General features: G+C 40.3%; 1 protein-coding gene across 1 annotated transcript in view; it reads left to right on the forward strand.

The window, feature by feature from the left end:
• Positions 1 to 16508, forward strand: part of LOC103082357 (cytochrome b5 reductase 4) — a 93446-nt gene that overhangs the window by 35600 nt on the left and 41338 nt on the right. The window contains exon 4 of the mRNA XM_007466017.1: positions 3357 to 3438. Coding sequence (XP_007466079.1) covers positions 3357 to 3438 — 82 coding nt within the window. The remainder of the gene's footprint in view (positions 1 to 3356; positions 3439 to 16508) is intronic.

A 16508-nucleotide genomic window follows, 5' to 3' on the forward strand; every position in this document is an offset into this window, starting at 1 on the left:
CCCGTTTCTGGAGTTCCTTTAGGCAGCGCTCTTAAAACCCCTCTCCTCGCGCACCAGGAAACACAGAGGCAAGAAAAAGTCTCTTGCCTCCTCAGCCGGTGCAGCCTTTTCCCCGGACTCCCTCCAGGGTAGCCGTGGCGCACTAACCCCTTCGGGCTATGTTCAAACCGCCAGCCCCAGTCCTCTCCCTGAGCTCCGACCGAAACCGAAACCGAGCCTCAGCTCGAAGCCCCGCCCGCCTCAGCGGGCGAGCACACGAGCCTCTCGGGCTGCTGAGTGCCGGTCGGCCCCGATCCTCTGTGCGGGAACCTCTCCGCTTTGCCCTCCGCGCCCCTGTGGCTGCGCTCTCCTCCGCGGCTCCGAAGCTCCCCGCTCCGCCTCCCGCAGTCTCCGCCCGCGAAGGGGCTCCTAGTGTGTGGAGACCTTTCCTCCTTCACAGCTCCCTCCCACTGGTGCAGGTGCCGTCCCTATTCTATTGTCTCTGTTTTTAATTAATTTTTTCTTTTGCCCTACCCAGATACGTGGGGAGTTTCTTGCCTTTTGGGAGGTCTGAGGTCTTCTGCCAGCATTCAGTAGGTGTTCTGTAGGAGTTGTTCCACATGTAGATGTATTTCTGGTGTATCTGTGGGGAGGAAGGTGATCTCTGCGTCTTACTCCTCCGCCATCTTTCCACCGCCCCCCCCAGTGTTGTTTTATTTATGACTTTTACTCACCACAGAAGTAAACAACTTGATAAAATTCTAGAAACAGCAGTGAAGCGTCTTATATCTTTAATACCTAGTATCTGAGCTGTACAAAGAATATTAAGTAATCTCTTTATCGTCAGACTTCTGTCTCTAGTTTTGATCTCACTTCTGAGTTCTCGTTTCGTATTTCCAGTTGGCTGATGGGCAGTTTGAAAACCTCTTGGCAGTTGAACTCAGTGTGCCCTCAGATAATATCAACTCATCTTCTTCCCTTTGTTTTTTCTACTGTTTCCTGTTTCTGGAAATGGGAACTTGAAACCACTTGAGTAATCTTTACCTTCTCTCATTGTATTATTGAAGTGGTCACCTGGACCTGTGCCATGGTCTTGGCCCAGGTCGAGATCCCTTGTCTCAGGCTGGGAGGTTCTTTTTCTGCTTGGATTCATATAGCTAATAACAAAACCAGTGCTGAGACTGGAACAGCACAAGCTTTATTCGTTGGCCAAAGAATGGAGAAGCAAGAACTAGTTTGCAGATCAACTTCTCAACCTGACTCAGGCTGAGACACCATATATATAGGAAGGTTGAGGTAAAATGGAGGGAATTGAGTAAAGGGTGGAAGGAATATTCATGATTTATCCAAGAACTGGGGGTGTGTTTGGACCAGGAACTGAGGCAACACTCCTTTTCAGTCCTTTTTTGGGCTCTTCTGGTTGTTGTCATGGCAGTTGTCAACTGTCATGGCGTTGGTGGGTGTGTCACTTATAGCATGCTAATGTATTACAGTGAGTGTATAATGAGACTCAAGGTCCACTGGAGTTTAGGTCTTCTGCCATTTTGAGCCTAGTTAGTTCTAACCAGTTGTTTAGAAATTTCTTTAGAAGCAGCTTCCTCCTTTTGTATTTGGGCCTGAAACTCGATAAGGGCAGTTAGTTTCCGTCTGAGGGAGGGGCAGGAGTATGGTTCTGGGGCAACAGTCTTGGTAACAAATGTGCCTCAACATCTAATCACTGGCAAACTTCTATGATGCTGTCTTTAAACATTGCACCTTTTCTGTCTTCCCACTGCCTTAGGTCAAGTCATCATCACCCTCTCTAGCCCTAATATTTTAATACTGTCCCGGTATCTTTACCTTCAGTACCAATTTAGATAACATGACAGCTAGAATAGTATTCTTAAAGACAATCGTCTTAGCACCTTGTTCTACAAGTTTCCGAGGCTCACCAATGACAGTGTAATAAATTCAAAGTCAATAGTCTGGCATTTGAGGGCCTAAAAATAATGTATCAAGGTAAATATTCTCAACATGCAACCTGCTTTGGAACTGAAGTGCTTTGAGCAAATCACCAGTTCCATGATAGACAAACCCCATACTTTGTCTCTTTGAATATCCATCTCCTTCATCTATCTGTTAAAATTCTACGCAGTCCCATAACCCCCGAGATGGCGCTTTACACATTACTGGAAACTCCATAACTATTTGGTAAATAAAATTTCAATTTATATTAATTAGTGTGCATTTATAATTACGTATATATTTTTTACATATTTGCTATTTTAGTGTATATTTATTTACTCAGGAACATACATAAAGATTCTGGCATGAGTATTATTTGACCTGATTCTTTAGTGATTATATAGCATTTATGGAATAATATATTATGATTTTCCTTTACTGGTCTTTTACAATTGGACTTTTAGGTTGTTCCCAATATTTTGCTAATATAACTAGTGCTATGATGAGTATCCTGGTGCCTGCATCTTTGTGTATATGCAAATATTTTCTCAGGTAAATTCCTGAAGGGAAGAGCTGTATATTTTAAGGCTCTTAATATATATTGAGAAGATGCCCTCCAGAAAGGTTGTTTAAATTTAAATTTGTTTAAATTTAATTCCCACTAGTAATTCTGGCAACAAATACTGTCAGTTGTTTCCCTTGAAGTGACAGTCTCACTTTGTTCATTTAGAAGAAAATGTCTATCAGATACCCAAGTCTGAGTAACTAGTTTATAGGTCATTCTTTTTCTTTTATGGATAAATAGCCTTTCAAGAAAAAACACAGTTTAATAGGCAAATCAAACAGTTGCCTAAGTGTTTTTCCTCGCAGCAACCATCTTACTTAGCAGCAGAAGTGTTTTTGAGAACTTCCCATTTTGTCACACAGCATATAAAAAAGACCTGTGACCAAGGGTTGAGGTTTAAGAAAATTAATTGTTTTTTCTACTTCATGAAGGATATTCTTAAATGAAGCCAACTCCCTCCAGCCCCGTGGGTCTGTGGTGGTAAGCAATGTAATGATTGAGACCACTGCCTTGATTTGTGCTAAGATGCAAACTGGTTTACCCACCATTGCTATTTCAACATCACTGCAAATGTCAATACAATGAAAAAGGCAAATAACATCTTAGTATTATTATGAAACTAATCGAGACCTCGTGGGTATCTGAAAGGGCATCAGTAACCTCCAGAGGTCTGTGCACAACACTTTGAGAACATTGTTCTAAAGTCCCTGTCTATGCTCCCACTTTGTCACTCCCTTGTTGGCTAGTTGAATCTGCTTCTTAGTTTTTCAGAGCCGTGTAAGAATATTTAGTTTTCATCAGAAAAAAATTAGGGCATCTCATGGAGTTAGAGTCACGTTGCTTTTCTGCTATTTTTCTCCCACACCAGGTTCATCGTTGGGTCAACTATGAATCCATGCTGAAAGAATGCCTGGTTGGCAGGATGGCCATTAAACCTGCTTTTCCTAAAGGTACGTGAAGCCAGGGCTAAACTGGCATTGATGTGTGATACACATGGACTGTCTTTTAGGTGGATTTCAGCAAATAGATAGAAAGAAATCACTAAATTGTTCTCATTTCACTGGCGCCCTGTTCTAGCCACTGTAAAGATTTTGCTTTAGTTCTTTAGAACGAAACAATGACTTTACCTTAAAAATTTGGCATGTTTTGAGAGAACATTCATAGTGTGGAGAATAAGCGTAATGGAAGTGAAAGAACTTTATTTACTTAGTTTTCATTAGTCTTTTATTCTCTTGTTACATAGAGTAGCTCGAACAGTTGGTTAGAGGTGACTTTTAGACTAGTTTCCTAAAATTTAATTTTTTGAATATGTAATTGTATTCACATGACTCAAAAATCAGAAAATATAAAAAGTTATACAGTAAAGTTTCCCCTCTCAGCTTTGTCTCCCATTTGCCTTGAACTTTTCCACTCCTTGACTCTTTACCATAAAAACTGATTTTAAAGTACTTTTAAAGAAATCAATTGCTTGGGACTTCCCTGGTGGTCCAGCAGTTAAGACTCTGTGCTCCCAATGCTGGGGGCCTGGGTTCGATCCCTGGTCAGGGAACTAGATCCCACACGCATGCCGCAACTGAGATCCCGCATGCCGCAACTAAAGATCCCATACACTGGAACGAAGATCCCATGTGCTGCAACTAAGACCTGGTGCAGCCAAATAAATAAATAAATAAATGTTAAACAAACAAACAAACAAACAAAGAAACGATTTCTTTCCCTTACCTTCCAAACTGCCACTCAACAATCGGCATGGTGTTGGAGATCATCTCTTTCCTCCTAAGCTTCTTTTGGAAGAGCGCCCTTTGAAAAGTTTAGACAGGCAGTCGGAGTAGCAGGAGTACTTTGCTAAAATCCTTTATTGTAGATGGAACCGAGTCGTTTCTTTTGAACAACTCCTGATTTTGACATCCAAATTAGGAATACATTGGCTTGTTTGACCTGACTCCGCTACCATTTATTTAGTTCAGTGAGTTTTGTATTTCAAGGCCTTATTGTTAGAGGCCTGTGTCAGCTGTATAGAAATAGCACAGACGTACCTAGATTTGAACCCTAGCTCCATGGCCTATTGGCTGTGCCATAAAGATGGCAGTTTCTGTCTCTGAGCCTCAAGTTTTTTCATCTGTACACATACTCATAGGGCTAAGAATTAATGTGAGTAAATTAGCATGAATGTGACAGAGGCCCAAAAAGGATTTTTTCTTTCTATTGCTATAAAACAAATAAGCAGTACACGTATACAGGCATACTTCGGAAGTATTGCAGGTTCAGTTCCAGACCACTGCTATAAAGCAAATATTGCAGTAAAGCAACTCATGTGAATTTTTTGGTTTCCCAGTGCACATAAAAGTTATGTTTACATTCTACTCCAGTCTGTTAAATGCACAATAGCCATATGTCTGAAAAAACAATGTACATACCTTAATTTAAAGGCACTTTGTTACTGAGTAGTAAAGCAACTCATGTGAATTTTTTGGTTTCCCAGTGCACATAAAAGTTATGTTTACATTCTACTCCAGTCTGTTAAATGCGCAATAGCCATATGTCTGAAAAAACAATGTACATACCTTAATTTAAAGGCACTTTGTTACTGAGAAAAGCTAACCACCATCTGAGCCTTCAGAGAGTCAATCTTTTTGCTGGTGGAGGGTCTTGCCTTGATGCTGATGGCTGCTGACTGAGCAGGGTGGTGGCTGCTGAAATTGGGGTAGCCGTGGCAACTTCTTAAGATAAGACAGCAGTGAAGTTTGCCACGTTGATTGATTCTTCCTTTCATGACGATTCTTCTGTAGAACGCAGACCTATTTGGTAGCATTTTACCCACAGTAGAACTTCTTTCAAAATCAGTCAGTCCTCTCAAATGCTGCTGCTGCTTTATCAGCTAAGTTTCTGTACTATTCTAAATTCTTTGTTGTCATTTCAACAGTCTTAACAGCATCTGCACCAGGAGTAGATTCCATCTCAGGAACCACTTTCTTTTCTCATCCGTAAGAAGCAACCCTTCATCTGTTCAAGTTTTATCATGAAATTGTAGCAAGTGAGTCACATCTTCAGGCTCCACCTCTAATTCCAGTTCTCTTGCTGTTTCTACCATGACTGCAATTACTTCCTCCACTGAAGTCTTGAACCCCTCAAAGTCATCCAGGAGGGTTAGAATCAACTTCTTCCAATCTCCTGTTAATGTTGATATTTTGACCTGTTCCCATGAATTAGGAATGTTCTTGATGGCATCTAGAATAGTGACTCTTTCCAGAAGGTTTTCAATTGACTTTGCCCAGATCCATCAGAGGACTCACTATCTGTGGGAGCTATAGCCTTACAAAATGTATTTTTTAAATAATAAGACTTGAAAGTCTAAATGACTCTGATCCACAGGGCGCAGAATGGATGTTATGTCAGCAGGCGTGAAAACAACATGAATCTCATTGAACTTCTCCATCAGACATCCTGGGTGACCAGGTGCATTGTCAGTGAGCAGTAATATTTTGAAAGGAATCTTTCTTTTCTGAGCAGTAGTTTTCAACAGTGGGGTTAAAATATTCAGTAAACCATATTATAAACAGATGTGCTTTATTATTCCATTTATAGAGCACAGGCAGAGTAGATTTAGCATAGTTCTTAAGGGCCCTAAGATTTTCAGAATGGTTAAGTGAGCCCTGGCTTCAACTTCAAGTCAGCAGCTGCATCAGCCCCTAACAAGAGAGTCAGCCTGTCCTTTGAAGCATTGAAGCCAGGCATTGACTTCTCCTCTCTAGCTATGAATGTCCTAGATGGCATCTTCTTCCAATGGAAGGCTGTTTCATCTACACTGAAACTCTGTTGTTTAGTGTAGCCACACTCATGAATTCTCTTAGCTACACCTTCTGGATAACATGCTGCAGCTTCTACATCAGCTCTTGCTGCTTCACTCTGAACTTTTATGTTATAGAGATGGCTTCTCTCCTTAAACTTCATGAACCAACCTCTGCTAGCTTCATACTTTTCTTCTGTACCTTCCTCTCCTCTCACGACCTTCATAGAATTGAAGAGATTAGGGTCTTGCTCTGAGTTAGGTTTTGGCTGAAGGGAATGTCGTGGCTGGTTTAATCTTCTATCCAGGTCGCTAAAACTTTTCTCCATGTCAGCAGTAAGGCTGTTTTGCTTTCCTGGAGTAGCACTTTTGATTTCCTTCAAAAACTTTCCCTTTGCATTCACACTTTGGCCGACTGTCTGGTATAAGAGGCCTAGCTTTCAGACTGTCTTGGCTTTTGACATGCCTTCCTCACTAAGCCTAATCATTTCTAGTTTTTGATTTAAAGGGAGAGTCGTGAGACTCTTCCATTCACTTGAACACTTAGAGGCCATTGTAGGGTTATATTAATGGGCCTAATTTCAGATTGTTGTGTCTCAGGGAATAGGGAGGCCCAAGGAGAGGAAGAGAGATCAAGAAATGGCCAGTTGATGGAGGAGTCAGATCACACATATTTATAGATTGAATTTGCAGTCTTATGTGGGTGCAGTTTGTGGTGTCTCAAAATAATTACAATGGTAACATCAGATTACTGCTCACAGATCACCATAACAAATACAATAATGATGAAAAACTTTGAAATATTACCAGAATTACCAAAACGTGCCCTAGAATCATGAAGCGAGCAAATGCGGTTGGAAAAATGGCACCAATAGACTTGCTCAATGCAGCGTTGCCCCAAACCTTCAGGTTTTAAAAACGCAGTATCCGTGAAGTGCAGTAAAGCAAAGAACAATAAAACGAGGTCTGCGTGTATACCAAAAGCAAACTAGTTTGAACTTTAGTGTCTGGCAGTTCTTCCAAACCAGTTTACTTTTGTAAACAAATCCCTTTCTTCTCTTAATTGCTCCTGAGTTCACCTGTTCACTGCCAGCAGGGGCCATGTTCTTAAGGAAAGCTTCTAACTGACTAATTTTACCTCATCCTGAACATTACATATCTTGTTTACATAGTCCGGTCGGTACTAAAGGTCATGTGCTTCTCTGTAATACCATTCAGTGTGGTCAGAAAGTGTGCCAGCTCCTTAGGCTTCTGTGTCATAGGAGACATGAAATTAATAAAAGGATTTTTCCGGTTTCCTTCCTGGAAATGAAAGACAGATAATCTTCAAAATGTTTCATCAGATACGGCAAACACCGTTTAAAACGAGCAGATTCCACAAGGAAGTACCCAGATATTTAATTAAAAAAAAGGGGGGGGGGTGCTGGAAGCGGCAGTCCAGGATGATAAGCTAGTTCTGATGCCTCCATTTCCCCAAAGCACTTATCAGATACTTGGAACGTAGAGCCACATGGGAATTTTAATGGTCACATAGGAAAAGGGAGACCGGATCTTGGGTCTGTAAAGGCAGGGAGTTGGAGCTGAGATCCCTGCCTATGGCTTGTCTCTTGAAGTCTATATGATCAGTGAAATGGGAAGGCTTGAAAAGAAATGTGTGCAGCAACAAAGGGAGATGTCAGGATAGTCTGCCTTGACCTTGTTTATGAGGTGACGGACGAGAGGAAGGAGAAATCCCCTTTGAGAATTTGTAACCACAGTCTTGCCCACGTAAGAGTGGGGAATTCAAATATATATACCACCTATGCCGTCTTAGAAACCTCAAACCGAGAAATACAATGGTCTCCCATTACTGGTTTCCCTGCCTGCTTGGCAGATTTATGTACACATTTTTAATGGTGGAACAAACGTTCAACCTAACACCCTTAAAATTCCCACAGGGACACATCACCAGTTATTAGTGTACAGTAGAAAAATTAAACAACACTTGAGGAAGCAAGTCAGCAGAAACAAAAGCAGAATTTCACCCCTTGGACTTTATTATTTGTATGCAAGTAATTATAAAAATAATTATGAATAAAAAATTATGTTTAAAGTGATTAGGAAAATAAGAATGAATTGGTAACATGAGTAAAGCAAGAGACTGCTAAAATAATCAAGTAAAATTGAAAAAAAATAGAACTCCTAGAAGTGAAAAATGGAGCTGGTGAGATTAAAAAGTGCATAGCATGAATAGTTAGAGTTTAGACGCAGGAGAAGAGTTGAGTGAACTGCCAGACTGAGCAGCAGACGTTGAACAGAACGTGGTGCATAGAAACAAAATGATAGAAAAATATGCAAGAGACGCAGAAGATAGAGCAATAAGATCTAACACTTGTCATCAGATTTCCAGAAGGAAGTAGTAGTGAGAATGAGGAAGAGGCAACATCTGAATGGCTGAGACTTTTCCAGAATTGGTAAATCACAAATCTCAGATTTAGCAAGTTCAGCAAATCCCCAGTCAAGATAAATAAAAAGAAATCCACACGTAGACTATTCATGGTAAAACTGCAGAACACCAAAGACAACAGCCAGAGAGAGATAGGTTTACTAACAAACCAGTGATTAGTAAATTGACAGCTAATTTACTAGTGTAATTTACTAGCTGTTACTGCTAATTTACTAGAACATCAATAGGAGACAAAGAGAGCAGTATCTTGGAAGTTCTGAGGGAAAACAACTGACAACCTAAAGTCATTCAGTAACAAGGATGAAATAAAGGTAGTTAAGACTAACAAAAACAAACAAAGAGATTTATGGAACCAAAATCAGAAGGGTTGAGCAAACTGGGATTTCTGACTAAATCCTAATGGTGAAGAACTAAACCATAATGAATATTCCTTCTCCTTCTCACCACCTAGTTCAGGGAAGTGCAAACATATTTCTTATCCAGAATGAGAAATGGACTCTGAGATACTGTGTATTCATAAATTAAAAGTTTCCTTTTTCACACTGTCTCTGGCCCTGGGATTGGTTCCTGAGGCTGCATGATCCATAGAAAGAGCACAAGTTTCATAGAAACTAACATGGCTTCAGATCTCTTCTCCGCCTCAAATTACACTCATGAGCTGTTGATCTTCAGCATCGGTTAACAGATCTGAGTGTTTTTGCTCAGCAGTGAAATGGGGTCTAAGAATGAAACATCCTAAAGTCATTGTGAGGATTAAATGATGTTTGCTAACCACCTGATGCATTAGAAGCAACAGGTGGTGGGAATAGTAGAAGTGGTTATTGCTGTGGTGGCTACTTTTGCCCCTCTGCTCCTACAGTACTGAGGCTGCTTACATTTTCTATTCCTTTGTATCCCTATAATTATCAGCATGTGTCTTACCATGGCTCTGCTTCTGGGAAAAATTAAGTATTATCATTATTATTGACAGGGCATGTGAGAACATGTTTATGAATCTGTTTCACTATAAAGCCTTTCTGGATTATAAGTGTTTTGCTAAGATGAGGCCAGTAGCAGGTAGTGATGTGAGAGAACTTGCAAGGCATTAGGAAGCAAAGACAAGAATTTTACAAATCAGGAAAGTTGTTGACTGCAAGTAAATGGATTGGGTTTTTGGAACAGTAGAGACTTAAGATCCAGCAAGATAACAGTCTGAACTCCAACCTAACCAGAACTAGTAGATCATATAAAAGGGACAAAGTAACTAAAGGGAAAGGTTTAATGTGTCAAGAATGTTCATGTTAATTAAAGTGAATGTTGTTTTAACAGTACCTCCTATGCCTTTCATCTACAGGCAGAGATTGATCCTTGAAGTCTGCTGGCTTGAGACTTAAGGATAGAAACTATTAGATGGGGTGACCGTGTAATTGTCCAAACTGGGGCAGATTGGAGAATGAATGGAGCCTCTATTAGTAGTTATACTGAGACAACAGGGGGCAGGCAGTAAACTGTAACTGTAGCAAACTAGAGACTATGTTCACTCCACAACTACAGCTTCTAGATGAAATGGGAACAGAGGTGTAAACAGAGATGAAGTGGGAATAGAGGATGAAAACAGATTAAGTAGGAATAGAGGATGAAAACAGAGACGAAGTGGAAACAGTAGGTGGAGACTTGCTGACATGAGGATTTATAGGGGGTTGGGGGAGTGATGGATATACTGAAGAGAAATGTTATATATGGGCTTCTTTCAATACGAGATCCTTGACACCATCTTTCAGGTGGGGTGACCTGCCAGACCCCAGTGCAGGGAGGAGCCAGAAGTAGCATTTTGTAGGCATCCCCACAGCTGAGCAGTCCTGGGAGATATCTGGGAAGAACACAGAAGAGCTAACAGTGTCAGAATATAAAACACAATACTAGTGGGTCCTTATCAAGAGAAGAATCAGTGGGTTTTTTATAATCCTTTGTTTAAAAAATATTGTGGTTTGTATTGTGCTTTAGAAAGATATCGATAATGAATAAAGGGAGAAACTTTGCTTGAAAAGGTGAGCTTCAGTTACTGATTATTTATGTGGAACACTTCATTCTCTGGCAAAGATGACGAATGTTCTTTTTGCCCTTTTTTGAGTCCTTTGCTGTCATTATTATAGCCACTGGCCATATGTGGCTGCTATTGAGTATGGAAATACTCTCTAAATTGAGATGTGCTACAAGCATAAAATACCACATTTCAAAACTTAGGATGAAAAAAAGAATGTAAAATATCTAACAACTTTACATTGATTACATGTTGAAATGACAAGATTCTGGATATGCTGCATTAAGAGAAAATATATTATTAAAATTAATTTGACCTGTTTCTTTGTACATAGTTAATGTGGTTATTAGAAAATTTTAAATTATATTTGTGGCTTGCATTATATTTCTTCTGGACAGCACTGTACCAGATCATAAATGCACTCTTAAAATTTTAATATATTAATTTTTTAAATAGTCACATTTTCTTTATATGTATATTTTTTATTGAAATATAGTTGATTTACAATATTGTGTTAATTTCTGCTATACAGAAAAGTGATTTAGTTATACACACACACACACACACACACACACATTCTTTTTTTAATATTCTTTTCCATTATGATTTATCATAGGATATTGAATATAGTTCTCTGTGCTGTACAGTAGGAGCTTGTTGTTTATCCAGTTCTATATATAAAAGCTTCCATCTGCTAAACCCAGCCTCCCACTCCATCCCTCCCCCACCCCCTCCTCCTTGGCAACCACCAGTCCATTCTCTATGAGTCTTTTTCTGTTTCACAGATAGGTTCATTTGTGTCATATTTTAGATTCCACATATAAGTGATATCATATGGTATTTGTCTTTCTTGTTCTGGCTTACTACACTTAGTATGGTAATCTCTAGGTCCATCCATGTTGCTGCAAATGGCATTATTTCATTCATTTTTATGGCTGAATAATATTCCATTGTATATATGTACCATATCTTCTTTATCCACTCATCTCTCAATGGATATTTGGGTTGTTTCCATGTCTTGGCTATTGTGAATAGTGCTGCTGTGAACATAGGGGTGCATGTATCTTCTTGAATTAGAGTTTTTTCCAGATATATGCCCAGGAGTGGGATTGCTGGATCATATGGTAGCTCTACTGTTAGTTTTCTGAGGAACCTCCATACTGTTTTCCATAGTGGCTGCGCCAGTTTACATTCCTACCCACAGTGTAGGAGGGTTCCCTCTTCTCCACACCCTCTCCTCTCCAGCATTCGTTATTTGTAGAGTTTTTAATGATGGCCCTTCTGTAAAATAGTCACACTTTCTAATGGCATAGCCCAGTGTCAGGAATGTTTCTTCTTAATTTCTCATTGTTTTATCATGGTTTCTAATACTTTATGTTTTCAGTTTTCACAAGCGCTTGCTGACTGTAAAGCACTTTAGAACCATAGATCAGTAGAATCCTTTTGAGGTGGAAGAGGGATTTAGAGCTGTTCTAACACCCTCAGTTTAAAAGGGAAGATCCTGAGGCTTGTAGGTGTATGTACTTTGCTTAAAGGCTACAGTTATTTAATAGGAGAAGCCCACCATTGAGAGAAATCCTGGGTGCTTCCTTTTGTAAGGCAGAAAATCACCTCATTAAAGTTACCCTCTTTCAACTAATTTATTTCTCTTTGGTATATGCCAGTGGTTCAACCTGGGTTGAGTTTGCTCCCCAGTGGACATTTGGCAATGTCTGGAGATGATTTGGTTGTCACAGCTGAACTAGATGCTACTGGCATTCCCGTGGGTAGAGGAGAGGTCAGGGGTGCTGCTAAATACCCTACAAGGCACAGGATAAACTCCCACGACGAAGAATCATCCAGCCCCATATGTTCCTAGTGCTGACATGGAGAAACCCTCATCTATGGATTAGTTTTTTATTCTTAAAAATGATGGTATTAGTGGCATCACTAATTGGGTGGGCTGGCTGCCAGCTGGGAGGTCAGCTGCTGTATAGTCAGTCAAAGTTCCCTCTTCTAGGAGCTACCGTTTCCTCATTGATAAAATGGGGACAGTTCAGGGCTCCAGTGGGTGGACAGAACACAAGCTCAGAGGCTCAGTAAGGGGGAAGCAAGACAGTTACTACTGGAGAGAAAGGGGCGAGTGTCATGATGAAGTGGACTTTACTGGCTGAGCAGATTTGCTTTCTCAGCCAGGCTGCCTTCATTTGCTTTTGTGCTATGGGTCCCACTGTCTCAATGATTCCTGCCAGAAAGATATAAGGGACAGGTAATTAAAAATGGGGGGTGAGAAGTCCCTGGTCAGGGGGCAGATGCAGGCCTGAGCAGGAAGTGGGTCTTGCTGTATGATTGTGACTGGCCAGTGTTTGGTTTAAGTTAGTATTTGTTTTGTTTTTGGAGAGAAATGATTGTTTTTAACGTGCTTTTTAAAAAATATTTATTTGGCCATGTCGGGTCTTAGTTGCAACACGCGGGATCTTTAGTTGCAGCATGTGGGATCGAACCCGGGCCCCCTGCACTGGGAGCGTGGAATCTGAGCCACTGGACCACCAGGGAAGTCCTGAAAAATGATTTTTGAACATGTGCATATTTGTGTATAGGTAATACCAAATAAGAAAGGAGTGGTTAATCCCTCTGAGGATAGGACAAGAGTAGAAAATAACTAATAAATTGGAGAATTGAATAAAAAATGACAAGTATAGCCTTGAAAACAGAAAATACAAACTTCTAAAAATGCAGTATTTGCTGTGATTAGTTAAATGAATCGTGGAGAGAAAAACTGACCAGGAATAAGTAACTATATACTCTGGTACTTTTAGAACTTTTTAATCCTGGAATTTTTCAGAGTATGTGTTTGAACTATTAAACCTTTATTTTAATTCTGCTAGTAGACTACTTCTAGGATAAGGAGTAAACTTCTGGGCCTTGAAGTTTGAGAGATGTACAAAATTTGAAGATGATTCAGAAGATACTTACAAAGACAAATTAAGGAGAGTAATAGAGAAGGATAGTTTAGAAACACATAAATTATTAAGTTTTATAGAATTTGGGAAATGAGTTTATGACTTTGGAAACAAAACCAAGAATTAGGCCTCAGTTGTGTTATGAAGAGTTAGTTCTCTTTAGAGATGAGGAAGAATTTCTAGAGAAAAATGGTTATTAAACACATTGTAGAGAACCAGGGAGTCTTCTGGCCAGGCAAAGCGGTAAAGGGAACATGGAATGGTACACTTTGGATTTTGTGACTAAGATCCCTGGTGATAAGACGGAGGTCCTATCTGATGGTTACGTGACATCGGCCTTTTGGAGTGAGAAAGGAAGGTGGGGTATATAGCTATGGATAAATATGACATTCAGATATAGAAGTGCAGCGTTTGTCTTCCTAGAATGTTTTTTATTCAGGGCCTCCTGACAAATGCTTACGTATTTTCAAAATGTAGCTAAAATATTATTTCCTCAATGAAGTCCTTTCAAATTCCAAGTAGCAATGCCCTCCCTCATCCCTGTGCTTCCATGCCACCTTCTATATATCTCTTTTAAAACATTTATCATATCATATTGAAAAGACCGTATTGAAGTTTTCAATTTAGTTTATTTAATTTTTTCAGTAATACATTCATATGATTCCAGAATGAGAAGTGCCATGGTCATACCTTTGTCTCCCACCTACCCTTTTCCCTCCTGTGCACAGATGCAGGTAACCGTGTTATTGTGTATCCTTCCAAATCATCTTTACGCATGTATAAGCAAACTAAACATATAGTCGTATTTTCCTAACTTTTTATCCAAAGGGTTTCATATTGTGTCACTATCCCTATTAAGTTGATGGTCAACAGGTATTTGTTAAATGAATGAGTATACTAGTAAGACAGGGTTTGTTTGTTTGCTCGTTTTTTAACTTTCCTCATCCCAGGGGATCCTTCTGTGGCTCCACTTAGAAGAGGTAAACTAGTTGGGGGTCACAATTAAAAATTGTTGCCAGCCCTCTTACCAAAGAAGAGTTGAGTGCTGATAGATCACAGCTCCAGCCTTCTAAAGGACTCTGACCTTTCCAGAAAGCAGAGGCTCTGATCAGAGTAATGCAGTCTAACCAATATTATAAGAAGATGCAAATTTTCTTGGCCATGGAGCCAACCGAATGATGGAATTAGTTATCAAGACAGAATGTTAGGGGCTTCCCTGGTGGCGCAGTGGTTGAGAGTCCACCTACCGATGCAGGGGACACGGGGTCGTGCCCCGGTCCGGGAGGATCCCACATGCCGCGGAGCGGCTGGGCCCGTGAGCCATGGCCGCTGAGCCTGCGCGTCCAGAGCCCGTGTTCCGCAACGGGAGAGGCCACAACAGTGAGAGGCCCACATACCGCAAAAAAAGAAAAAAAAAAAAGGAGAGTAATAGAGAAGGATAGTTTAGAAACACATAAATTATTAAGTTTTATAGAATTTGGGAAATGAGTTTATGACTTTGGAAACAAAACCAAGAATTAGGCCTCAGTTGTGTTATGAAGAGTTAGTTCTCTTTAGAGATGAGGAAGAATTTCTAGAGAAAAATGGTTATTAAACACATTGTAGAGAACCAGGGAGTCTTCTGGCCAGGCAAAGCGGTAAAGGGAACATGGAATGGTACACTTTGGATTTTGTGACTAAGATCCCTGGTGATAAGACGGAGGTCCTATCTGATGGTTACGTGACATCGGCCTTTTGGAGTGAGAAAGGAAGGTGGGGTATATAGCTATGGATAAATATGACATTCAGATATAGAAGTGCAGCGTTTGTCTTCCTAGAATGTTTTTTATTCAGGGCCTCCTGACAAATGCTTACGTATTTTCAAAATGTAGCTAAAATATTATTTCCTCAATGAAGTCCTTTCAAATTCCAAGTAGCAATGCCCTCCCTCATCCCTGTGCTTCCATGCCACCTTCTATATATCTCTTTTAAAACATTTATCATATCATATTGAAAAGACCGTATTGAAGTTTTCAATTTAGTTTATTTAATTTTTTCAGTAATACATTCATATGATTCCAGAATGAGAAGTGCCATGGTCATACCTTTGTCTCCCACCTACCCTTTTCCCTCCTGTGCACAGATGCAGGTAACCGTGTTATTGTGTATCCTTCCAAATCATCTTTACGCATGTATAAGCAAACTAAACATATAGTCGTATTTTCCTAACTTTTTATCCAAAGGGTTTCATATTGTGTCACTATCCCTATTAAGTTGATGGTCAACAGGTATTTGTTAAATGAATGAGTATACTAGTAAGACAGGGTTTGTTTGTTTGCTCGTTTTTTAACTTTCCTCATCCCAGGGGATCCTTCTGTGGCTCCACTTAGAAGAGGTAAACTAGTTGGGGGTCACAATTAAAAATTGTTGCCAGCCCTCTTACCAAAGAAGAGTTGAGTGCTGATAGATCACAGCTCCAGCCTTCTAAAGGACTCTGACCTTTCCAGAAAGCAGAGGCTCTGATCAGAGTAATGCAGTCTAACCAATATTATAAGAAGATGCAAATTTTCTTGGCCATGGAGCCAACCGAATGATGGAATTAGTTATCAAGACAGAATGTTAGGGGCTTCCCTGGTGGCGCAGTGGTTGAGAGTCCACCTACCGATGCAGGGGACACGGGGTCGTGCCCCGGTCCGGGAGGATCCCACATGCCGCGGAGCGGCTGGGCCCGTGAGCCATGGCCGCTGAGCCTGCGCGTCCAGAGCCCGTGTTCCGCAACGGGAGAGGCCACAACAGTGAGAGGCCCACATACCGCAAAAAAAGAAAAAAAAAAAAAAAAAAAAAAA

The sequence above is a fragment of the Lipotes vexillifer genome, unplaced genomic scaffold, assembly GCF_000442215.2.
Source record: "Lipotes vexillifer unplaced genomic scaffold, Lipotes_vexillifer_v1.1 scaffold1971, whole genome shotgun sequence".
Taxonomy (NCBI): Eukaryota; Metazoa; Chordata; class Mammalia; order Artiodactyla; family Lipotidae; genus Lipotes; species Lipotes vexillifer.